General features: G+C 40.7%; 1 protein-coding gene across 3 annotated transcripts in view; it reads left to right on the top strand.

Moving 5' to 3' along the window:
- usp43a (ubiquitin specific peptidase 43a) overlaps positions 1-25,915 on the top strand; it is a 264,050-nt gene that overhangs the window by 27,100 nt on the left and 211,035 nt on the right. For all 3 annotated transcript variants that reach the window (XM_062026996.1, XM_062026994.1, XM_062026995.1), the window contains exon 2: positions 25,574-25,735. In XM_062026996.1, the coding sequence (XP_061882980.1) occupies positions 25,574-25,735 (162 nt within the window). The remainder of the gene's footprint in view (positions 1-25,573; positions 25,736-25,915) is intronic.

The raw sequence follows: 25,915 nt of genomic DNA, 5'->3' as shown, positions 1-25,915 counted from the left end.
CCGGGTGATTCCCTCGTTCTACTGGGGGACTTCAACGCTCATATTGGCAACGACAGTGAAACCTGGAGAGGCGTGATTGGTAAGAATGGCCGCCCGGATCTGAACCCGAGTGGTGTGTTGTTATTGGACTTTTGTGCCCGTCACGGATTGTCCATAACGAACACCATGTTCAAGCATAAGGGTGTCCATATGTGCACTTGGCACCAGGACACCCTGGGCCGCAGTTCCATGATCGACTTTGTAGTTGTGTCATCGGATTTGCGGCCTCATGTTTTGGACACTCGGGTGAAGAGAGGGGCGGAGCTTTCTATCGATCACCACCTGGTGGTGAGTTGGCTGCGATGGTGGGGGAGGATGCCGGACAGACCTGGCAGGCCCAAACGCATTGTGAGGGTTTGCTGGGAACGTCTGGCAGAGTCTCCTGTCAGAGAGAGTTTCAATTCCCACCTCCGGAAGAACTTTGAACATGTCGCGAGGGAGGTGCTGGACATTGAGTCCGAGTGGACCATGTTCCGCACCTCTATTGTCGAGGCGGCTGATTGGAGCTGTGGCCGCAAAGTAGTTGGTGCCTGTCGTGGCGGTAATCCTAGAACCCGTTGGTGGACACCGGCGGTGAGGGATGCCGTCAAGCTGAAGAAGGAGTCCTATCGGGTTCTTTTGGCTCATAGGACTCCTGAGGCAGCGGACAGGTACCGACAGGCCAAGCGGTGTGCGGCTTCAGCGGTCGCGGAGGCAAAAACTCGGACATGGGAGGAGTTCGGGGAAGCCATGGAAAACGACTTCCGGACGGCTTCGAAGCGATTCTGGACCACCATCCGCCGCCTCAGGAAGGGGAAGCAGTGCACTATCAACACCGTGTATAGTGAGGATGGTGTTCTGCTGACCTCGACTGCGGATGTTGTGGATCGGTGGAGGGAATACTTTGAAGACCTCCTCAATCCCACCAACACGTCTTCCTATCAGGAAGCAGTGCCTGGGGAATCTGTGGTGGGCTCTCCTATTTCTGGGGCTGAGGTTGCTGAGGTAGTTAAAAAGCTCCTCGGTGGCAGCGCCCCGGGGGTGGATGAGATCCGCCCGGAGTTCCTTAAGGCTATGGATGCTGTGGGGCTGTCTTGGTTGACAAGACTCTGCAGCATCGCGTGGACATCGGGGGCGGTACCTCTGGATTGGCAGACCGGGGTGGTGGTTCCTCTCTTTAAAAAGGGGAACCGGAGGGTGTGTTCTAACTATCGGGGGATCACACTCCTCAGCCTTCCCGGTAAGGTCTATTCAGGTGTACTGGAGAGGAGGCTACGCCGCATAGTCGAACCTCGGATTCAGGAGGAACAGTGTGGTTTTCGTCCTGGTCGTGGAACTGTGGACCAGCTCTATACTCTCGGCAGGGTCCTTGAGGGTGCATGGGAGTTTGCCCAACCAGTCTACATGTGCTTTGTGGACTTGGAAAAGGCATTCGACCGTGTCCCTCGGGAAGTCCTGTGGGGAGTGCTCAGAGAGTATGGGGTATCGGACTGTCTGATTGTGGCGGTCCGCTCCCTGTATGATCAGTGTCAGAGCTTGGTCCGCATTGCCGGCAGTAAGTCGGACACGTTTCCAGTGAGGGTTGGACTCCGCCAAGGCTGCCCTTTGTCACCGATTCTGTTCATAACTTTTATGGACAGAATTTCTAGGCGCAGTCAAGGCGTTGAGGGGATCCGGTTTGGTGGCTGCGGGATTAGGTCTCTGCTTTTTGCAGATGATGTGGTCCTGATGGCTTCATCTGGCCAGGATCTTCAGCTCTCACTGGATCGGTTCGCAGCTGAGTGTGAAGCGACTGGGATGAGAATCAGCACCTCCAAGTCCGAGTCCATGGTTCTCGCCCGGAAAAGGGTGGAGTGCCATCTCCGGGTTGGGGAGGAGATCTTGCCCCAAGTGGAGGAGTTCAAGTACCTCAGAGTCTTGTTCACGAGTGAGGGAAGAGTGGTTCGTGAGATCGACAGGCGGATCAGTGCGGCGTCTTCAGTAATGCGGGCGCTGTATCGGTCCGTTGTGGTGAAGAAGGAGCTGAGCCGCAAGGCAAAGCTCTCAATTTACCGGTCGATCTATGTTCCCATCCTCACCTATAGTCATGAGCTTTGGGTTATGACCGAAAGGACAAGATCACGGGTACAAGCGGCCGAAATGAGTTTCCTCCGCCGGGTGGCGGGTCTCTCCCTTAGAGATAGGGTGAGAAGCTCTGTCATCCGGGAGGAGCTCAAAGTAAAGCCACTGCTCCTCCACATCGAGAGGAGCCAGATGAGGTGGTTCGGGCATCTGGTCAGGATGCCACCCGAACGCCTCCCTAGGGAGGTGTTTAGGGCACGTCCGACCGGTAGGAGGCCACGGGGAAGACCCAGGACACGTTGGGAAGACTATGTCTCCCGGCTGGCCTGGGAACGCCTCGGGATCCCCCGGGAAGAGCTAGACGAAGTGGCTGGGGAGAGGGAAGTCTGGGCTTCCCTGCTTAGGCTGCTGCCCCCGCGACCCGACCTCGGATAAGCGGAAGAAGATGGATGGATGGATGGATGGATGGATGGAAAGTAAACAATGTGATAAATATTTTACAACAACCAACAACAGGACACCGGGCTTGTAGGCTGAAATTGGCGGTCGTATTTGATGGTCGCAACCACTTCATGGCTTCACAATAGTTATGGAGCACAAAACTAGACGTTGAGTAATCGCTCGACATACATCGCGGACTATAGCTGACAGTCTGCTTTGTTAGTCCAAATGCATTCGCTATTTTTCGTAGTCTTCCCTTGTCCACGGGAGCCTGTGTTGTCGTTGTCTCTCCTTCGACAAATGGACAAAGTTTTTCACGAAGTAGAATCACAGCTGACCTGGACATTCGAAAGTTCTCTTGCCGTTCCTCTGACACAACATACTCTGTGACAAACATATCCCACCAGGCTGCCGTTCTTCTTATCCAAAACTGTATAGCTCAACATTGCCTTCTTACGTGTATAAAGAGCTGCAATCGCCCGTTTCCTTCTCTTAAGGTATTCATGTGTGATTTCCAAAAGCGTCTGTACATGTAGAAGAAGGACAAACACAGGCATGTCTGGATGATTCGCCTCCATCTTTCTAGTGGTTGCCGCCGAGTTACCGGATGGGTTGTTATGAAGCTAGCTGTGGCGCGTTCTTTCTGATGTCACTTCCTGTGTGGGGTGCGGTCTTTCTGGCGTCACTTCCTCTCCGAACTCAGTTTGTAAACGATCAATGAGTTCATACAAAGCTAAGAGCCAAAGATTCAAGAATGGTGCACTTACCCGTGTAAAAAATTGTCCGAGGAGGGGAACCTTAAACGGTGATTTAGTGTGGCTGAAGTGAGGCTTAGGCTAAATAATTATTCGTTTAAGGGGTTATCCGGCTTAGTGTAGACGTAGCCTTAGACTCCTCAGAATCGAATAGTCGACTATTTTAATACGCGCTACAAGGTACCTGCTTGACTCAACTATATTCCCCATTGACTCTTTTTCCACTGGCAAAATCAGGTACCTGGTCAGCCAGAATTCCAATAGAACCGAGCCGACACCATAGGGATGACCACACATTTGACGCCACATGGTTAAAAAAAAAAAGATCAAAATAAACGCAGATGCTAGCCTGTGTTCCTTGGTTCTCGACGCATACTCCACAGACTTCACTTTGCGGCAACCTTTAGTTTCCTTGCTGATGTGTCCTCAAACAGCTGTCTTTTTAGCCTGATAACCACAACTCCAGAACTATTTCACTGGATAAGTAATACTCCACTCTTCTTCTTTTTCTCTGCAGTTGGGCATTTTCTTTCTGCTCCATTCTCCCTTCGGATAAAATGTGTCTTTTTATCGCGGCCTCATGCGGAGGAGTAAATGCAGGAGTTCTGCGTTTTTGACAATATTAGTTTTTCATTACTATGTCTCTGTCCGACTGACTCTTGTGTTCATTGTGGCGTGGTTTTTGCAGTGCAACACAGTACTTCAAAGCAAAAGAAAAAAAAGAGACCAAAATGCATCTTAGATTTAGCCAGTCAGCATTTTAGTTAGTTTTGTGAAAGTGATGTGTTTGTTGTCAGCAGCAAAGTACGGTGTGCAAATAACTACCACAACTCTCCAAATTCAACCAGGCCATGTGTCTCACTAATTGTTCGCATCTCAGAGTGCAAAAAAAGCTATTAGCAAGGGCTATAACAAGCACCTCTGTGTCTCCCCACTAGAATACAGAGGCTAATGAGCAGGCATAGCTCATGATAAAGAGTCAATAACTATTACAAATGTTGGAGGCATCTACTGGTAAAGCTGCCTTGCCTGAGCTCCGAGTTAAACTTCTTCACTGCAAAAAGTCAGTGTTCAAAAACAAGAAAAACAAAAACAGAAATTAGGGGTATTTTATTTGAACTAAGCAAAATGATCTGCCAATAGAACAAGAAAATGTGGCTTGTCAAGACTTTCCAAAAGAAGTAAAATTAGCTAACCTCAATGAACCCAAAAAAATACCTTAAAATAAGTATATTCTCACAATAACAAGTGCACTTTTCTTGGTAGAAAAAAAAGAGACCTTTTTGCTCAATATGTTGAAAAATATTCTTAAATTAAGTAAATGCTAGTGCCATTGTCTTGACATAATGATATGCGCTCTGCATCATGATTTTTTTTTTTCATGCTTGAAGTAAGAAATTATTACTTTAAAAAAGTAGTTTTATACTTGTGAGTGTTGATGAGACAGCTTTGCATCAGTTGATATTCTAGTTTCAAGCATGTTTTACTCAATATAGGTCATAAAATCTCAGCAACAAGCTGTAATATCTTACTGAGATCATTTAGGACCAAAACCCTTAAAACAAGTAAAACACTCCAACATAAAATCTGCTTAGTGAGAGTAGACCACAAGAAAGCATTTAAAATATAGGAAAAAAATCTGAATATTACCCTTTTGATGCACCTTTTGTATAAAAATAGACCTGAAGAGACCCGCTCATCGGCAGTGCGCTTTATAATCCGGTACACCCTACGGTACTGTACTTCGCTTTCCTATACCCCCTATGCAGTAAAATCAAGTTGAAATAAGGCTTCCTACATCTCATAATTACATTGTTGATATAAAGTGACACAATTCTGACCCATCCCAACTTTATATTGTAGTTAGTAATTCTAAGTCACTCTTATAAACAATGTTTACTAATAAGTCCAGTTAGGATCCAAGATCAAAATGTTCCATGTGGCTATTGCTGATTCACCACATGGCTTAAAGCTGATTAAATCTGGAGGTGTCCTTCTATTAGTGCAGTGTTGGCGCACATTCATTTGACTGGAAAACATAGCGAGGGGCTTAACGCCTGCGGCCTTAAGCTTTTTAATAACACAGGCACTTTGTGCGAGAGTTTTTGAGTGAGGGGCCGCGTATTTATCTTTTATTTATTTATTTTTTTTCCACGCTTGAAGTGCCATGGCTCCGTGAGGCTCGAGGAGCTCAGGAGACGGGATGAAGTGTGGCGTTTGAAGTGGTCTACTTTGTTCAGAGGTGCACCGGAGGTGTGTGACAATGGCACAGGGCAACACTGATGGAGTGTCTCCCGCTCTCTTTCAAGGGTCTCTCGCGGCTGAAGATGTTTACATTGTTTGCACACACAAATCTTTGTGGTGGAAACACGCCACCTGGACCATGAAGCGTGATTGCTTTTTTTTTTTTTTTTTTTAACGAAACAGATGGTGCTGGGAGAGATGTTAGCAATATATTTACTCATATTTTAATGAGCGCACATAAATGTGTGACGTCCAAATTGTGGGATTACGCTTAAGGACACAACATTAGCTACACCCAATGAGATTAAGAACCAAAAGTAGTTTCTGTGAGACTAAGTTACGGGATACTTAATAAGAACTCGATTGATTTAATTATTTTGAGGTAAATTGGAGTGCACTACTGACTTCACCCAGTAGAGCAGACCTGGGCAGATTAAGTCCCGGGGGCCACATGCGGCCCGTAAAGCTTTTCAATCTGGCCCGCCGGACATTCCCAAATAATTTTTTTAGATCTTTAAGATGGAAACTAGCTGCCATTATGATGTGCAGTGATTTTTTCAAATGACCGCAAGTCTTGAACTATACAAAGTATTTCAATGGTTGGAATCTGCGCTTATGGATGATATACCAGTTACTATGGTAATCTAATTAGTTACTATGGTAAATTAACGTCACAGCAGCTCAGACGAGGCACCAACTAGTGTGGGCGGGAGGCGTTTCCACGGACGCGGAAGGAGATTTTCACAACAAAGTTCTAAAGCTTAGTGATATATCAGATGTATCAGATTGTAGGTGGGTTTATTTTGAGACACTGTATCAAAGCTGATATGGTTAACATTATGAGCTAAAAAGAAATGTAAAATGTTCTCTTCCATAGACACCAGAGACTGTGTTTCCCTATGTTCTTTCAGCATTTATTTAAGCATCTTGAATCATCAGGAGAAGAGGACACAAAACAGAATACGAGTGGCTTACATTCTTTTTTTTCTCGTTTTGATCGCTGGGTCTGCTCTTCTATCTCCGTTTTTCCGCAGGTTCTCACTCAGTCTTTCTCCCCACGAAGGTGCTCCTAATTTTCAAGATTGCATTTGGCTTGAGTATTCTACATTTTTTCCATTCAAACTCAGACCAAAATCCTTCTTCTTTGAAGTCAGAATCATTGAAATGATTGCTGAAAATTACTCTCCTCCCTAAGGCCCTGTCTACATTAAGCCGGCTAACTCCTTAAACTAACAATTCTTTAGCCTAAGCCCCGTTTCAGCCACACTAAACCATCGTTTAAGGTCCCCCTCCTTGGATAATTTTTTACACGGGTAAAAGTAGTGCGCCGTGTCTTTCTTGAATCTCCGGCTCTTAGCTTTGTATGGACTCATTGATCGTTTACAAACTGAGTTTGGAGAGGAAGTGACGTCAGAAAGACTGCGCCCCACACAGTAAGTGACGTCAGAAAGAACGCGCCACAGCCAGCTTCATAATAAAGCGGGTCGTAAATCGGAGCTAACCACTGGAAATATGAAGGCGAGTCATCCAGACATGCCCGTGTTTCTCCTTTCGTCTGTATAGACGCTTGTGGAAATCACACATGAATACCTTTAAGACAGGGGTGTCCAAACTTTTTCCACTGAGGGCCGCACATGGAAAAATTAAAGCATGTGGGGGCCATTTTGATATTTTTCATTTTCAAACCATAACAAAATATATGGATTTTGTTCGTTTTTTACCTTTAGGGCTCCCGGGGACCAAAAAGGGTCTAAGTAATTAAAATGTTAAAAACAAGTCAAATTATTATTTTTTTAATTTATATAACGCTTACAGTAAATCTGTACAGTATATCAATTTCAGGTTGATAAAAAGTTTAAAAAAACAAAAAGGTTTTATGCTTTTCTGTCAAAGACAACTTAGTTTTTTATAATAAAAAGGAAATATGCAGTATTTCCCCCACTGCCCAAAACATTCAGAAAGCAATGTTTGATGTGAAGTAATTAGAGCCTTAAGAATATCAATAAGGCAGGACACCATTGATTTTAATTTATTATTATTTTTGAGTACTCCCAGTGAAAAGATAAATAAAATCCCATTAAATATATTTGGGATCCAAAAGGTGCCCCACTCAGAAAGTGATACATTTTTATTAGTTTTTTTTAAAACTTTCAACACTTAAGTTACGAGCTCAACTTCAGATATATCTGTCGATTTTACGTTTGAACTATTATTTTGTTTGTTTTATGCTCTTTTGTCAAATAAAATGTTGATGTTTTTGTATGGCAACCACACAATATGTGCAATATTTCCCACATAAAACATTTTAAAGTGAAATATTTGAAATAATTGGAGCCTTTAATAGGTCAATAATTCATTATAACATTGATTTTTTTTTTTTGAGCAATGGCAAAAAAAGAAAAAAGAAAGCTAGACAAAAGAAAAAAACCAGCCTGCATGGTAGCTTTGTGTCAACATTGCAACATTTTCTAGTTAGATTTCACCTCATTCCACTTTTTTAAATGTTTTTTTCATTTTTGCCATAGCATTTCCAGAATGTGTGGCGGGCCGGTAAACAATTAGCTGCGGGCCGCAAATGGCCCCCGGGCCGCACTTTGGACACCCCTGCATTAAGAGAAAGCGATTGCAGCTATTTCGGATACAACACTTCACAGACGGCAAGAAAACTTTCCAATGTCCAGGTCGGCTGTGATTCTACTTACCGAAAAACTTTGTCCATTTGTCAAAGGAGAGACAACGAGAATGCGGGCTCCCGTGGATGTGATTTAAGAAAAAAAAAGGTTTTGTATTACCTGGCCGTCGAGGGAAGACTACTATTGCATTTGGACTGGCAAAGCAGACTGTATCAGTTATTGTCCGCGGACTCAACGTCTAGGTCCAGAGTATATAAAGTCACCAAAAACGAATGGACAATGAAGGTGAAGGCAAAAGAGTGAAGAGTCTCCTGACCAGATATCTAGAACCCTAGATTGATTGTTGTAAAATGTTCTTTATCACATTGTTTACTTTGACGTGTCCATTAAAGATTTGATTAATTTATGATGGCTCAGGTGTGATTCACTACAATAGGGCTCCAAAGCACACTGGATTCCAGTTAATTGAAATACCACAACACTGGATATTGTTCAGATAAGTAAAATATAATTTAAAAACTTGCACACAAAGCAACGCTGGAGGTGACTATGACGTGCGCATGCGTACTAGGTCGCATTGCGCTGGCGGACGAAAAAAGATTGCAACAGCGCTACTTACAACTATTGCAAGGTTGCTGTATCGACAAAAGTAGGGAATACGAGCAATATGTTTAAAAATTTGAAGTCACAGCATATGTAACTGTAAGGGTATGTTGCATCAGAGCCGCTCTAGCTGTTTAATTGAAATTAATTAATGTCACCGGACAGTGACTAAGTTTGTGGTCAAAGGCTTGCACCTATTTGCCACAGTAGATGCTCCTGATTTTCAGTAGGTGAATGATCAATTATAGTCAGAGAAAAGTTGCATGTTTTCCTCTAACCAGATTTTCACTCAGTCATTCCCATTTATATATTTATTAGGGAGATGACAAAGATTCTCAACCCGAAGTACAACACCCCCAAACAGAGACCGTATAAGTAAATGTAAACGTTACTTTCTTGTGTAATTACCAAATATGTTTTACTTAGTTACATTTTCCAAAATAATATTTATTTCTGATATTTATTAATTTTTTAAGTACTTTTTTTCTATGCTATGTGCCTCTTAGGACCTCACCATTGGCTTGGTAATGACATGCTACCTCTAAACTAAACACAATTGACGCTAATCAACCTTTTTGTTCTCCTTTTTTTTTTCTTCCAAATAAGACTCGATAAGAGAAAGAACCGAAGCGTTAAGCAGAATCAAAAGTGGAATCGGAACCGGAAGAATCGTATTAATTCCCATCCCTACTCCTCTTGCTTTGTCTGTCCCATTTTGTTTAGGTCAATTTGATTGGAGAGGTCCGTACTTTCCTCATGTTGCCATCATTTGGAAATGTTTGCAGGTTGACGCGTTCTTTAGTTGTATTGCTGCAACCTGCAACGATGCATTGAGCAGCCATATTTGATCATTCCTTCAAATTCTGCCTGAAAATATTTGGGATGAAGATGCTACCAAAACACTCACTACACGATATAAAATTGCCGCCAGTCTTCTGCAGGCTGATGTACAATTTTGGATCTAAAAGTGGGCTTTGATTGAATTGATTGATTGAAACTTTTTATTAGTAGATTGCACAGTGCAGTACATATTCCGTAAAATTGACCACTAAATGGTAACACCCGAATAAGTTTTTCAACTTGTTTAAGTCGGGGTCCACGTTAATCAATTCACGGTAGAAATATATACTATCAGCATAATACAGTCATCACACAAGTTAATCATCAGAGTATATACATTGAATTATTTACATTATTTACTATCCGGGGGGTGGGTTGTGGAGGGGGGTGGGGGGGGGTGGGGGTTAGGTTTGGTTGATATCAGCACTTCAGTCATCAGCAATTATATCATCTGAGAAATGGACATTGAAACAGTGTAGGTCTGACTTCGTAGGATATGTACAGCGAGCATTGACCATAGTGAGCTAAGAAAGCATAAATCAAATCAAATCAAATCAACTTTATTTATAAAGCACATTTAAAATTTACCACAGGGGTAGCCAAAGTGCTGTACAATGGGCAGGTTAAAAGATAATACGAGTACCGAGCAAACACAACACAACACAAACAGAACACGATAAAAAATAAATAAATAAAATAAAATAAATAAAACATAAAAACAGGTTCACAGCAGGTGTATTATGGGACGCCATTGCAGGATGGATATCATTCAGTGTTAAAAGCCATGGAATAAAAGTATGTTTTTAAGAGAGATTTAAAAACAGGAAGAGAGGAGGCTTGTCTAACACTCAGAGGTAGGTCGTCCCAGAGCTTGGGAGCAGCAGCGGCGAAAGCTCTGTCACCTCTAAGCTTCAGCCGTTAGTAGCAGCTGTTCGGCTGATCTTAGGGATCGGGTGGGGCAGTAAGGCTGAAGGAGGTCGGAGAGATATGTTGGCGCGAGGTTGTTTAGACATTCAAAAACAAATAAAAGGAGTTTAAAGTTGAGAAGAACAAGTATATACATTTGATTATTTACATTTGATTATTTAAAATCCGAGGAGGTGGGATGTGGTGGGGGGAGGGTGTTAGTTTAGGGTTGTGGACCATTTTACCTGTAGATATCATTTTTGGGTCCAGAACTATGAAATAAGTGACAATGTTGTCAACGTTAGAGGGGCCCTTTAATGACATTTATTTGTGGTGGTGCGCCATAATTAAAAACTGGACTGCCACAAACATTTTTTTTAATCTACTCTGCTTCTTATCACATTTCATATTTACCTGGTCAAGTAAACATGTTTATATTTAAATATACAGCATGTTTTTTGCCTTTTAAAAAATGCGTCATGGCCAATTATGCACATTAGATAATGACATGATGCCCCCGATCACCAGAAATTTACTTCCTGGGCGGTCTTCTGTATTTTTAAGTTTTTGTCACTCTTATCTTTGCTGCCTTGAAAAAGTTCTGCAATCGAGCGTAAAACCGAATCAAAAAGAGAAAATGATATCCATTACATCTTCAATTGCTTCCATTTAACATGAATGGCTTTTGAAGACAACACACACTCCTGACTTTACTATGTGGGGGCTATTTTTAGCTTCTGCAGAGAAAAATGTCATGATAACATAAGAGGAAGTGAGTGGGCTGAATACGTTTTAAAGATGGAGGACACGTTTTTGACTGAAGGACGACTCTTGTAGGCTCAATTAAAGCCCTGCAAAGCAATGCATCAGTTTATCATTACAAAGCTGAGGGTGTAATAATAGTTCAGTAATGTATGAGGGTGAGAAATGGTGGCTGGCAGTGGCAGCGTCTGTTTTGACACACCTCTTAAAAGGGAGATGCTGTGTGAAAGAAAAGTGACAAGATGTGCTCGTAATGTTTCACTATTTTCTTGCTTTTCACCGAGGAATCCATGCTGCACCGTGATTAGGCGAGGGCTCACTTTTGTAGTTTTTGATGGATGTTTGGTCCTAATTCTGTGTATTGTTTTAAAATTACTGGAGACCACGTGTCAAACTCAAGGCCCTGGGGCCATATCTGGTCCGCCACATTGTTTTATGTGGCCCTGGAAAGCATGAAGATATTATGCATCAATAAAGTTGGTAGAGTGGCTGTGCCAGCAATCGGAGTGTTGCTGGTTACTGGGGTTCAATCCCCACCTTCTACCTTCCTAGTCACGTCCGCTGTGTCCTTGGGCAAGACACTTCACCCTTTGCCTCTGATGGCTGCTGGTTAGCGCCTTGCATGGCAGCTCCCGCCATCAGTGTGTGAATGTGTGTGTGAATGGGTAAATGTGGAAATACTGTCAAAGCGCTTGGAGTACCTTGAAGGTAGAAAAGCGCTATACAAGTATAACCCATTTATCATTATTTATAAATCACGTCATCTGTCTTACTGAACATATTCACTCTTTCAATTTTGACGGAAAAATTACATGTACGCCATGCACAATTATATTAATACAGGGATGTCCAAAGGGTGGCCTGTAGCACAAGTTTTGTTGGCTCGCAGATATATAACAGTAAAAATGTTTTAAAAAAAAGAAAAAATGTATGATGTAATGGTAAAACAGCTAACAATTGGATACTAATTATACAGTGGTGTGCAAACTTATTCCAACAAGGGTCATGTACTGAAAAGTCGAAGTATGCGGGGGCCATTTGGATTTTTTTTTTCTTCTATTTTGTAAAGAAACAAAAAGTATTTAAAGACAACTTAGGGTCAGTTCTGTCTTATAAATGAAAGTGTATTATTATTAGTTACAAATATTAGTAAGCATAGTTTAGAAAATAAATAAATAAAGAAAAAAAATAGTTATTAGTACCAAAATGTCAGTTTTCTCATTACATTGTCTTTTTGCTATTTTTTTATATATATATTTTTTACCCCTGTAATGATTAATAATAGTATACTTAGTCAGTTAAGACACGACTTTGATACCAAGTCTTCTCTTTAAATTTATATAATGTCTGTTTTTACCTTTTTTATTTTTACAAAATAAAAACCCAAGACTATGGAGACTATGTCTGCCAGCTGGCCTGGGAACGCTTCGGGATCCCCCGGCAGGAGCTGGACGAAGTGGCCCGGAGAGAGGGAAGTCTGGTCTTTTCTGCCTAGGCTGCTGCCCCCGCGACCCGATCTCAGATAAGCGGAAGAAAATTAATGGATGGATGGATAATACAAATATATCAAAATGGGCCCCACGTACTTTGACATTTTAGTATGCAACCCTTGTTAGAAAAAGTTGGGACACCATTTATTATAAACATATCATCCAAAAAAATATTGTTTGAATACTAGGCTTGTCCCCCTGGTTTATGATTTCAAAAGCAAGTGCGTTATTCATGACTTTGTAATGTCCAAATCAATTGTGTAATACCATAATAAGGCGATTATACATTATAATTCGTATACAGTTCTTTGACTGTATAAGAATTATACATATTGCAGCCATAACTGCAATGTGGCCCTCAGTGAAAACGAGTTTGACTTCCCTGCAGTGTACTTGGATGGATGTCATGACATTTAGGGAGCATAGCGGGTTGTAATGGCATGAAGGTGAAGCAAAGGTTTCCTTAAACAAACTCAGGAGTTTGTTTAATCAGGAGTCTCTTACAGCTGGAAGGTTATGTCTCGAGATGTGAGGGCCAATAATAATTGTTGCTTTTGTTTAGGTATCTTACAAAGAGCAACAGGAGATAAAGCTCGCTCTTCTGTTTTGGCTCTGATGCATTTTTCTACAGTATGTTTATGCAGAAGAAGCTTTAGCCTGGTGACATACCAACATACTGTATGTCAGTGTTTTCCAACCACTGTGCCGCGGCACACTAGTGTGCCGTGAGATACAGTCTGGTGTGCCGTGGGAGATTATGTCATTTCCCCTATTAGGGTTAAAAATATTTTTTGCAAACCAGTCATTATAATCTGCAAATGATGTCTTGTTGTAGAGTGTCTGTGCTGTCTAGAGCTCGGCAGAGTAACCGTGTAATACTCTTCCATATCAGTAGGTGGCAGCAGGTAGCTAATTGCTGAAACAGCGGGATGCAGCGTGCAGGTAAAAAGGTGTCTAATGCTTAAACCAAAAATAAACAAAAGGTGAGTGCCCCTAAGAAAAGGCATTGAAGCTTAGGGAAGGCTATGCAGAACAAAACAAAAACTGAACTTGCTACAAAGTAAACAAAAACACAATGCTGGACAACAGCAAAGACTTACTGTGGAGCAAAGATGGTGTCCACAAAGTACATCCTAACATGACATGACAATCAACAATGTCCCACAAAGAAGGATAAAAACAACAGAAATATTCTTGATTGCTAAAACAAAGTAGATGCGGGAAATATCGCTCAAAGGAAGACATGAAACTGCTACAGGAAAATACCAAAAAAAAAGCCACCAAAATAGGAGCACAAGACAAGAACTAAAACACTACACACAGGAAAACAGCAAAAAACTCCAAATAAGTCACGGCGTGATGTGACAGGTGGTGACAGTACACCTATTTTGAGACAAGAGCTATAGTGATGCATGCTTGGTTATGCTTTAAATTCATATCTAACAATTGCGACAACGACTTTTTACTGTCAACTGAGTTTTGTTTTTTAGTGATTTCTACTGGTGGTGTGCCTCTGGATTTTTTCAACGCAAAAAATGTGCCTTGGCTCAAAAAAGGTTGAAAAACACTGCTGTATGTAACCAAGCAAACAGCACTTTTGTTTTTGATGTTTTTACATTTCAAATGCTTTCTAGTTGGTTTGTGACCTTACGCATATTCTTTGTATTGCTCTGCTCTGCAAGCGTGAACTCTAAGCCAGTGTTAGGTAACCATTGTTGTGCCGCCAGCGCCCCCTAGAAGGCCACCAAAAAATAAATGATCAGCTGTGACCCGTAAAAGCCGCAGCAGTACTCAGTTGTAATACACTTTTCCACCACTTGTGGCAGTAATGACAATGTCAAACAAACAGAAGATGTCTGGAGCAAAAGTCCTAGAGAAATTTCTTAAGCGCAGAAATTATAACTAAAGTGGTGAAACTGTATTTTCATCTGCACTTTAATTTTATTGCTAGTTTATTTAACAAACATACATACTATTATTATTTATTGTTAATTTAGTTACAATTACAGTTACTTTACAATTACAGTCACAGTTACGAACAGTTACAATTTATATATGTCAGCACTGCGCAATTGTATGTACATATATATTTCATCAGTTTTAATGAGTCCCTTATTTTGCATTATATTTGATTAGTATTTATTTTTATAATCAGCCTGACCAAAGCCTTGATTATAATATTTGTGATTAACACATGTCCCATATAATTTGACAAGGTTTATCCTGGTAAACTGTCGGTTAGACATAATTATTGAGTAGGATTAATGTCAAAAAAGGTTAGGAGCCCCTGCTCTAAGCAAACTAGGGCGACAACAATTAATCGATGACTCAATTTGAAATAATTATCAATTTATATTCTGTCGCTTTGATTAATTGTGTCATGACTGTAACTGAAACAATTATCAATTAACAATATCCAAATGGAATGGAGTGCCCGAAACTTGAAAAACGTCAGCATAGTTTCGCACGGCCGCTGCAATAGAGCACACGTTATCTTTGTGACGGCGAATAATAATTTTTTAATTTTTTTTTTTATTAGGTAGATAGGTAGGTAGGTAGGTCTTTATTGTCATTGCACAAGTGCAACGAAACTTTGTTTTCAGCACAGACCCGTTCAAGATTAGACAAACAAACAGTGTACAGGGTTACAGAACAGGAACGCTGATGGGTCCCCACAAGCGCCCCGTAAAAGATGGGAAACAGGTAAACGCTGGGGGAGGATAAGTGAAAAAATACAATCTAGAATGGGCTCCTAAGAAGAACCAGCCTAGAGTGGGGAAAAATAAACTCCATAGCAAAACACATATACATATTACAACATACAACTCAAGACTTGCAACAGAGGGGAAGGAGTGGGGGCTACGGTGGCGGGCTGCAGCTTTTCAGGCGCTGCCCAGCCGTCCATCACCCCAAAAGGGTTCGGATTATTAATACACACATGTTAAAAGTAGAATTTCAACAACAACATACAACTCGAGACTTGCAACAGAGGGGAAGGAGTGGGGGCTACGGTGGAAGGCTGCAGCTCTTCAGGCGCTGCCCAGCCGTCCATCACCCCTAAGGGATTCGCGGATTCAGATTATTAATGCACACATGTTAAAAGTAGAATTTCAGTGTCGATGATGTGTGTTGATTAGACAAAAAATTAAGGTTATGGCAAGCAGAAAAATGTTTAAACTATTTTCCCTAAAATAGGCATTAAGACCGTAAAGTGTGTTTTATCAGATTACTCAAAACACCGAACAAATAATCAGTACAATTAGTTAGTTAGTGACCTTTATTTAAACAGGAAGTAGGCCCATTGAGATTGTTTTAACAATGGGGTCCTGCCCAAGATAGCAGCACAAATAGATTTCACATAAAACACATGTAAAAACAACCCTAAAATACAAATAAAAACAAGCATAAACCAGATACAATTACAGTTGTAAATCACATTAATGCGTTCAGACGAAGGACATATGCACATGGAACTAAAATACTCCTAAATTCCAATTTAAGAGGACTGTGTAATTTACACCACTATGAGTCTATATGCTTTAAAGGCGTGATATTATGATTTTTTCCTACATTTGTTCCTTGTGGTCTACATAACATGTAATGGTGGTTCTTTGGTCAAAATGTTGCCTAGATTATGTTTTACAGACCATCTTCAAGCCGCTTTCTGACAGTCTCTTTAGAATGCACCGTTTTGTGGGCGGTTTAATTTACGTGCCTCCACTTCGACAGTGTCTTCTAACCGCCTGCCACGTTGTCGTTTTGACAACAGGGGAGGATGCATGTGCATGTACGAGCCAGTCTGCGCAACAACAAGAGGACAGAGAAAAAGAAGACACTTAGGGCCGGATTTACTAAAGGTTTGCGTTTACTAAAACACGTGCAAACCTGATAGCACACACAAAGCTGATCTACTAAACATGTGCCAAGTGGATAGTATCTGTTAAGTGAGGTGAATAAGTCGTGCAATCCGTTTTGCCTCTCTGTCTTCAATATATCTGCAGATAATCAAAATGCCCACAATACCGGGAGGGGAAGATGCAAATATAATTATTTAGCACACGCCATGTGATTTATCAACACTCATCACCGTTGATTAAGCGTTTCATTTAGCAAGTGTCAGAAGGAATTTCTATCTGACACAGACACACACGGCTGTGATTGAAGAGGTGCAGACAGACGATGGACAGAGAATCCTCCATCCTACGTGCCTGTTTCAACATATCTGGACAGTTAGAAATAAAAAAATATTTGACGTATTGTCTATTCAGCAATTTCCTTTAAATAAATGATAATGATAAATGGGTTATACTTGTATAGCGCTTTTCTACCTTCAAGGTACTCAAAGCGCTTTGACAGTATTTCCACATTCACCCATTCACACACACATTCACACACTGATGGCGGGAGCTGCCATGCAAGGCGCTAACCAGCAGCCATCAGGAGCAAGGGTGAAGTGTCTTGCTCAAGGACACAACGGACGTGACTAGGTTGGTAGAAGGTGGGAATCGAACCAGGAACCCTCCGATTGCTGGCACGGCCACTCTACCAACTTCGCCACGCCGTCCCTTTAATAAATTAATGAATGTATTGCTGGATGACTTGTAAGGGGCTGATTAAAACAAATTCAATTGATGTGTTTTAGTGTCTGCTGGCAGTTTTTTTATTGTTGTTATTTTTTTTAAATTTAGGAACTATATTACTCTAATATATCTCCTACATGAAAAGACGTCTTTCATTATGCATTTTCTTGCATTTGAGTCAATCCAGTGTGTATGTTTCTGTTGATTCAGAAAATGTTTTACAGATTATAGATGTGTGCTGCTGGTTCAACACATCGCACACAGTTCGGAGCCTGCTAACCTGAATGTGCAGAAAAAGGATTGTCTCTGTAGTAAAAGCCTCAAATATGCACGCAAACGTTTCATTTAATTTAGGCAGTCTACACCACGCTACAATTGCACACGCAGTGTTAGTAGATCACACGCCCACTTATACTGTGGGCCCAATACCGGTCCGTGGATCGATTGGTACCAGGCCGCACAAGAAATAAAAAAATAAATAAATAATTATTTTATTTATTTTATTAAATCAACATAAAAAACACAAGATACACTTACAATTAGTGCACCAACCCAATAAACCTCCCTCCCCCATTTACACTCATTCACACTCATTCACACAAAAGGGTTGTTTCTTTCTGTTATTAATATTTCTGGTTCCTACATTATATATCAATCTGCAGGGATACAGTCCATAAGCACACATGATTGTATTTTTTTATGACCAAAAAACAAACAAAAAAAACATACACTTACATGTTGCGGTTAATAGTATTCTATCTATATTTTTCATATTTATACTTTCTGAATGAATTATGTGATAACGTTCATCAGTCAACTTACTGGTGTTGATTTTCAATCTATCAAGATAAAAAAATATAAAAATCAAATTACAGGATGTTATTAATGTAGTTTGCTCATTTACCTCGACTCTATCATGTTTTTTTTAATTTTTTTTTAACGTATTTAGCAAAATCTACAAAGATACAAAGAATTGCTATTGTGACATCTAGTGGACACATTTAGAACAACAGTTTATTTCATTCAAAAATGTCAGCTCATTTTTATACTTAGCAAACTCTTCATACGGGCCGGGTAAAACCTGTTCGGGGGCCTGTTCCGGCCTGCGGGTCGTATGTTTGACACCCCTGGTCTAGAGCGTGGTATTTGGATCTTAGTAAACCAGGCCCTTTGTGACTAGAATTTGGGACTACAATGGCGGACTAGCGCAAAGCTCTTCAGGTAAAACTGACGTAACTATCGACAGATATGTCCTCTGCTACTCAATTCCAAACGGCTCGTTTGGAGAAAGTACGAAGGTAGGCAAGATTGTTTTATAAACATCAACATTATTCCTTCATGGTTGTATTTACTAATTTTCGGGACTTATGCGTGTTCTGAAATACACAAAAACTGGTATAAATAGGTAAGAAAAGTTGGTTTTGCATAATATGACCAACAATGCCAAAAGGAATAACGTCTAAAATGCGTATCTCGGACTGGAGATTACTCCGGGTGGTGACTTTTGGAACTAACTATAAGTAAGAAGGCAAGTACACAATGGCTTCATAAAGAAAAACCTACGATTGTCCAAAGAAGCGAGACAGATTACTTGATTACTAAAGTAATCGATGGCTACAGCCCTCAAGCCATTGACCAAATATGTGTACGTATTAATTTCTGAAGAAAATTAAACTAAGAACAGACCCTTGAACATACAAATCATCCAACATTACTGGTACTTTGGAAAGAAAGCGAAGGGGATTGAACACAAACAAAGCGACCTGCGCAATAATAGGTGCCCTCATCCTGTGTGTTTCCCTTAGGTTTGCATTAATTTGATGAAAGACCATTCCATCTTCCATCTGTTTAGTTGCTTTTCAATACGGCAAATAAAACTCACAACGTTCTATCACAGGCACAGCAGATGGTCTCACTTAGCCAGGCAGCAGCTGCAACGCAATGCGAGCACTACACACTCTTTAGATGCTCAAGTTTGTCCGAGGAACCAACCATTTTAATTGCTACAGGGTGCCACTTAATGCAAGTGCAGCTTTGTACCTGTTAGAGAGCCCTATGTTGATGTAGCAGGTTCCTGCAGCGGCTACACTCCACCGGCCATGTCAATTGCTTGAGGATAGATGAGAAAAAGGGACGGAATGTTCCGCAACTAAGCCGGCAACAGAGGTAGCGGTATCACATAATGGTCACGGGATTACAGTACAGTCACACACTTGACACCGCCACTTTTGGGGGACATGACATGCCTCTGATTACGGTAACACAAATCACAGGCTGGTGTGGTATGAGAGTCGGATAAGACGCTGACATGCCGCCCCAATGAGGGCCGGATGCTAATTGGAAGAAGACAGTACATGTAGAGTGGCTGCTATTCCCCGATGTTTGGATTAATTTTTTAAAAATGTTTGTTGAGTTTGAGTTTATTTGGAACATGCATGCATACAACATGATACATCACAATTTCCAGTTACTCTATTCAACATGTTTGAAAAGGAGTAGGAAGAAGCAGAGCTTATTTAATCCTACCCCTTTTTCCTTTACATAGCAGTTGCTAAAACTTTTGTTCACTTCCTGTTCTCAATTTATTCACAATATACTCCATAAGTAATCACAATAAAAAATGAATAAATAATACCTGGTGAAGTAAGTGAGATAAGTAAGATTATCTAGAAAATGAATGGACGGAGTTTATCATGGTTCTTCTTCTTTGTACTTTGTAAACACTTTAAGTTTGAAGAGTTTCTTGAAGTGGATCATATTAGTACATTTGCTTTGCTTAATCCATTCCATAATTTAATTCCACATACAGATATACTGAAGGTCTTAAGTGTTGTACGTGCGTACAAATGTTTTAATTTAATTTTTTCTCTAAGGTTATATTTCTCCTCTTTTGTTGAGAAGAATTGTTGTATATTATTGAGTAGCAGGTTATAGTTTGCTTTGTGCATAATTTTAGCTGTTTGCAAATTCACTATGTCGTGGAATTTCAGTATTTTTGATTCAATAAATAAAGGGTTTGTATGTTCTCTATATCCAACATTATGTATTATTCTAACTAATCTTTTTTGTAACACTGCTAATGAATGAAGTCTACTTTTGTAGTTATTTCCCCATATTTCTACACAATAACTCAGATATGGTAACACTAGTGAGCAGTAGAGAATATGAAGTGATTTTTGGTCTAGAACATGTTTTGCTTTATTCATCATTGACGTGTTTCTTGCTACTTTATGTTGTATATTTTTTACATGAGATTTCCAGTTAAATTTTTATCAATCATACCTAGTAATGTGGTTTCTTTTACTCTTTCAATTGCTATTCTGTCTATGTGTATTTGTGTTTGACTTTGTCTTATACTGTTACCAAATAGCATTATTTTAGTTTTACTGAGATTTAAGGATAGTCGGTTTTTGTCAGACCATCTTTTTAATGTGTTCATTTCTTCTGTTATTATTTGTATTAGCTTCTGTGTGTTCTCTCCTGAACAAAACGCTGTTGTATCATTCGCAAATAATACTAACTTTAAATCTTTTGTAACTTTACAAATGTCATTTACAGTATATATAGATTGAACAATTTTGGTCCTAGTATTGATCCCTGAGGTACACCACAGGATATATTTAGCGTTGTAGACGTTTGTTCGCCTAGCTTCACGTTTCCTGTTCGTTAAATAACTTCTAATCCAGTTTAAGACTAACCCTCTGATGCCATACCGTTCTAGTTTTTTGATTAAAATATTGTGATTAATTGTGTCAAATGCTTTAGTTAGATCCATCCAAGGGACGGCGTGGCGAAGTTGGTAGAGTGGCTGTGCCAGCAATCGGAGTGTTGCTGGTTACTGGGGTTCAATTCCCACCTTCTACCTTCCTAGTCACGTCCGTTGTGTCCTTGGGCAAGACACTTCACCCTTTGCCTCTGATGGCTGCTGGTAGCGCCTTGCATGGCAGCTCCCGCCATCAGTGTGTGAATGTGTGTGTGAATGGGTAAATGTGGAAATACTGTCAAAGCGCTTTGAGTACCTTGAAGGTAGAAAAGCGCTATACAAGTACAACCCATTTATTTATCATTTATCCATCAACACTTCTGCCGCACATTTTTTACTATCTATTGCATTGGTAATTTATTCTGTAATTTCAATTAAAGCCATCGAAGTTGAAACATTAGCTCTGTATCCATATTGGTTCTCAGCGAGTATTTCTATTTTAAAGGGGAACTGCACTTTAGAGAAAAAAAAAATATCGTTCACAATTATTATGAGAGACAAAACCACACACGTCACATATCGCATTGTGTTGTGCATTACAAACTCGAACGCGTTTCGTGTTGTTGTAGAAGCTAGCTTGTCTCTTGCCGTAGTTAGCTCATACAGCTAATACCGAAACACGCCGATGTGTTACTACGATAGTGTCGTGAAGTGTTGGTGACGAACCCCAAGATGCAGAGATGGCAGGCTTGATGCAGGAAAACATTATTTTAATGTCCAAAGAAAATGCAGGAATCAGGAACCAGGAAACAAGGCAAACCGGAGACAGGAAACAGGATACAAGGAACCAGAGAGAACTGGAGACAGCAAACTGACTGCAGGTCGAGGCAGGTATAAATAGTAGCCTGATTGGCAATTGCCACCAGGTATGCCAGACTGCCAATCAGGTACAGGTGAGGAAACAAGCGCTCAGGGAGACGTGCAGGTAAAGGAACCAAAATAAGAGCACTCACAGGAAATAAAACACAAACACAGAGGAAAAACCAAAACATAACCAAACTGTCAGTGACAAGCCTGACAGATAGAAAAATAGTTCCTCAGTGATCGCTCTTACAATAACAATGTCGCTACATCTTGGTTATTATACAGTATACGGAACTTAAATTAAGTATTTTTGATGGTTTTTGAATGCATTTTAAAGTGATTTAGAGGTAGAATTTATTGCTCCCATTAGCTGCATTGCTAGCTACCTAGAACGAGCCAATTATTAGTTAGAAAGTGAAAAAAAACAACCCTTTTGTATTCTTGTCTCTCATGATTGTGAACGATAGGCAAAATTCCACAACAAGTGCAGTTCCCCTTTAATGCTATCCAGAAAGTAAAAAGAAAAAATATATATAAATATAGCTCTCTTTGACCACGTGGTAATTTATTTCCAGGAGTCTTTCAAAACAGAACCTATGCTGTAATCAATGTTCCCTCTAATTGTTCATGTGTGTGAGCAAACACAAAAACTCCCTGAGCATTCAGTGGAGCACATGTGAGCAACATCACACGTGGCAATACCAGCAGCACACCTGTCTCAAACCAATCTTTTATAATAACACTCAAATGAGAGGAGTCATTTTCATGAGATTATTTTCTAATATTAGTGATTTGGCCCACTTGTAATGAAAATAAAAGAAATATTGTTTTTCATAAGCTATGGATTAGTATTGTACAGTATGTCTGGGGGGGGGCCCTGCTTTGGAAATCATTTGTACCCCTTTCAGAGATCACATTTAGTTCCCCTTAAACATCCTCATGTTGCACAATGAAATGTAAGCATAGGATGAAGTGTGCATTCCTGTAACTTTCTCTAGTAACAGCATTCCATGATTAATATCAATAAATTAACATTAATAATAAATGACTGTAGAATAAGCACACGTATGACTTTTAGAATAGTGTAACTTTGTGTGGTGTTTGAGTTGTCCGACTTTTTGTGTGGCCATAAACGCACCAGTGGCTTAGTGGTATGCGTGTTGGTGACAGATGACAAGTTGGTTTTGGCCTGGTTGTACGGCAGAAAATGACTAGTTTTTCGAGATATACGTTTTTTACTCGTGTTTTGGTGTGGTCATGGCCGAATATAAACAGTTTTGCTCAATAAAGTGATCGATATAATTCCTGTCCTCGAAGCATCTCGATAGACGTTACAATAATTGAACGGTGTTCAATTGAACGGTGTTGGCGAACACCGTTAGGGCCGCTTGTTGTCACTGTCACTCAGAGTTGCATTGCAAAATTACACAGAATAAATGTGTTTATTTTGTTTAGAATTCAGATGGGATTTGATTTGGTGCGCGGCATATATTTGCTGTGCGCAGAGGACGCTTGAGCAGTGCGCAATTGCGCAGGCGCGCACCTTAGAGGGAACGTTGGCTGTAATAATGGGAAGGAGCAAACCGCTTAGCCAGCGTAATACCACTGATAAGTTCTTCTGTAGAGATGTCATGGGCAATTATGTCAAACATCAAAATCACGATTAATTGAGTCCTCCATGTCAATTTCGGTTGATGCACGATTGTCCACACTCTCAACTACTAACCACCTCTACTTTCTGGTCCACAACAGTTTTATAGACAAAGTGTGTCCGAATAACTGATACAACATTCCTTTTAGAATAGAACGCTTTTGTTTTCATTGTACATGAGAGCATGACGGAAATACAGGTGTTTACCTTGTTGAGGTGTAGATAAAGGGGAACTGCACTACCGCCATATCCGATGTGTTAAAGTGTATTGGTTCGGTGCTAATTAGAAACTGTTTGTAGACCACACACCTGGCAGCTGTAAGATACACTACTCTAGTTAATTATTTGATCGTTGCCACAATAGCAGTGGTTATTAACCTTTTTTTTTAACCAAGTACCACCAAAGAAAACATTAGGCTTTCAAAGTACCACCATAATGACCAACATTAAAATGCAGTAGCAAAGTAGGCCCGAGTATTCATTAAAAACAAGGCAGAGGTTTTATTTAACAAGGACGTTCAATAGTTTCCAAACATTACACTGCTGGTAACCGACAAGGACAAGTCACAGGTGGAGAAATTCCTCAGTGCTGTGCTCTGTAGAACTTGCACCTGGCACGCTGACAACAAGCTATCCATACACTTGGGTAAAACGGAATCCATCCTGTTTGGGTCCCACATCAACCTTAAGAAAGTCAATGACTTCACTATAAAAGTGGGTGACATTGTTATCACCAGGAAAGATGAGGTCACCTACCTAGGTTCCATTCTAGAGGCTAACCTTTCCTGTGATAAAATGGCAACCAAGGTAATCAAAAAGGTTAACCAACGAACGAGATTTCTCTACAGAATCTCCTCTCTGGTCAACAAAAGCACCATGAGGATTCTGGCGGGAACTCTCGTTCAACCCTTTTTCGATTACGCATGCACCTCCTGGTACCCCAGCACCTCCAAAACCCTCAAATCTAAACTCCAAACATCTCAGAACAAGCTAGTCAGGTTACTTCTAGACCTCCACCCCAGATCCCACCTCACTCCTACCCACTTCTCCAAAGTGGGCTGGCTCAAGGTGGAGGACAGGGTTAAACAACTTGCACTGAGCCTAGTCTATAAAATCCACTACACCTCCCTGATACCGAAGTACATGTCAAACTACTTCCTTAACGTAAATGACCGCCATAACCACAACACCAGGGGGAGCTCCACTAACCACGTTAAACCCAGATTCCGAACTAACAAAGGTCTTAACTCATTCTCTTTCTATGCCACATCAATGTGGAATGCGCTCCCAACAGGTATAAAAGAAAGGGCATCTCTATCCTCCTTCAAAACCGGAATAAAAGTTCACCTCCAGGCAGCTACAACCCTAAACTAACACCCTCCCCGTATTGCTAATAATCAAATGTAAACAATCATATGCAGATACTTTTTCTTATGCCTTCTGATCTCTCTCTCTCTCTCTCTCTTTCTCTCTCTCTCTCTCTCTCTCTCTCTCTCTATGTCCACTACATATCCTACCCCCCGCCCCCTCCACACCCCTGATTGTAAATAATGTAAATCATTCAATGTGATTATCTTGTGTGATGACTGTATTATGATGATAGTATATATCTGATAGTATATATCTGTATCATGAATCAATTTAAGTGGACCCCGACTTAAACAAGTTAAAAAATTATTCGGGTGTTACCATTTAGTGGTCAATGGTATGGAATATGTACTTCACTGTGCAACCTACTAATAAAAGTCACAATCAATCAATCAAAAACACAGTTTGAACAGTAACACTGTGTTTGAATATTTAATTCAGTGATTCTTTGGCGTACCACTAAAAACCCACCTGGGGTTTAATTTGTGGCAACATACAGTACAATAGACAATTTGATTATGATGACATTCCCTAGTACCTTTAACCAGTTCCTTCAGAGTCTACGGTATGCGATGTAGGTCCCGGCCTGTTCATTCTGTGGCAACACCTGATACTACCCAAATCAACCAGCTCATTATGCTGTCTTTCTTTCAGAGCATCGTGGCCAAATATGGGTCGCAGTTTCGGGGCAACTCTCAGCACGACGCCCTGGAATTTCTCCTCTGGCTGTTGGACAGAGTTCATGAAGATGCCAAAAACCCAAACAACAACAACAGCAGTAGCAGCAGTAGCAACAAGACCAAAGCCAACGTCAAGGTGAGGTCATGTTTGAAACCACACTGTATTTTCCATCGCATTGATGACTAACATACAGTATATAGCATTTTAATGGCGCTTTTACTACTATTTGTTTTTGGAATTTCAATGGTGTTACTTTGAACTTTGGAAGGATCGGATTTTATTATGCAGTGAGAGGGAGACACCAGTATTTTGTCT

The sequence above is a fragment of the Entelurus aequoreus genome, linkage group LG18, assembly GCF_033978785.1.
Source record: "Entelurus aequoreus isolate RoL-2023_Sb linkage group LG18, RoL_Eaeq_v1.1, whole genome shotgun sequence".
NCBI classification, from domain to species: Eukaryota; Metazoa; Chordata; class Actinopteri; order Syngnathiformes; family Syngnathidae; genus Entelurus; species Entelurus aequoreus.
Note: the sequence above shows the minus strand (reverse complement) of the source record. Positions and strands in the feature narration are given on the sequence as shown.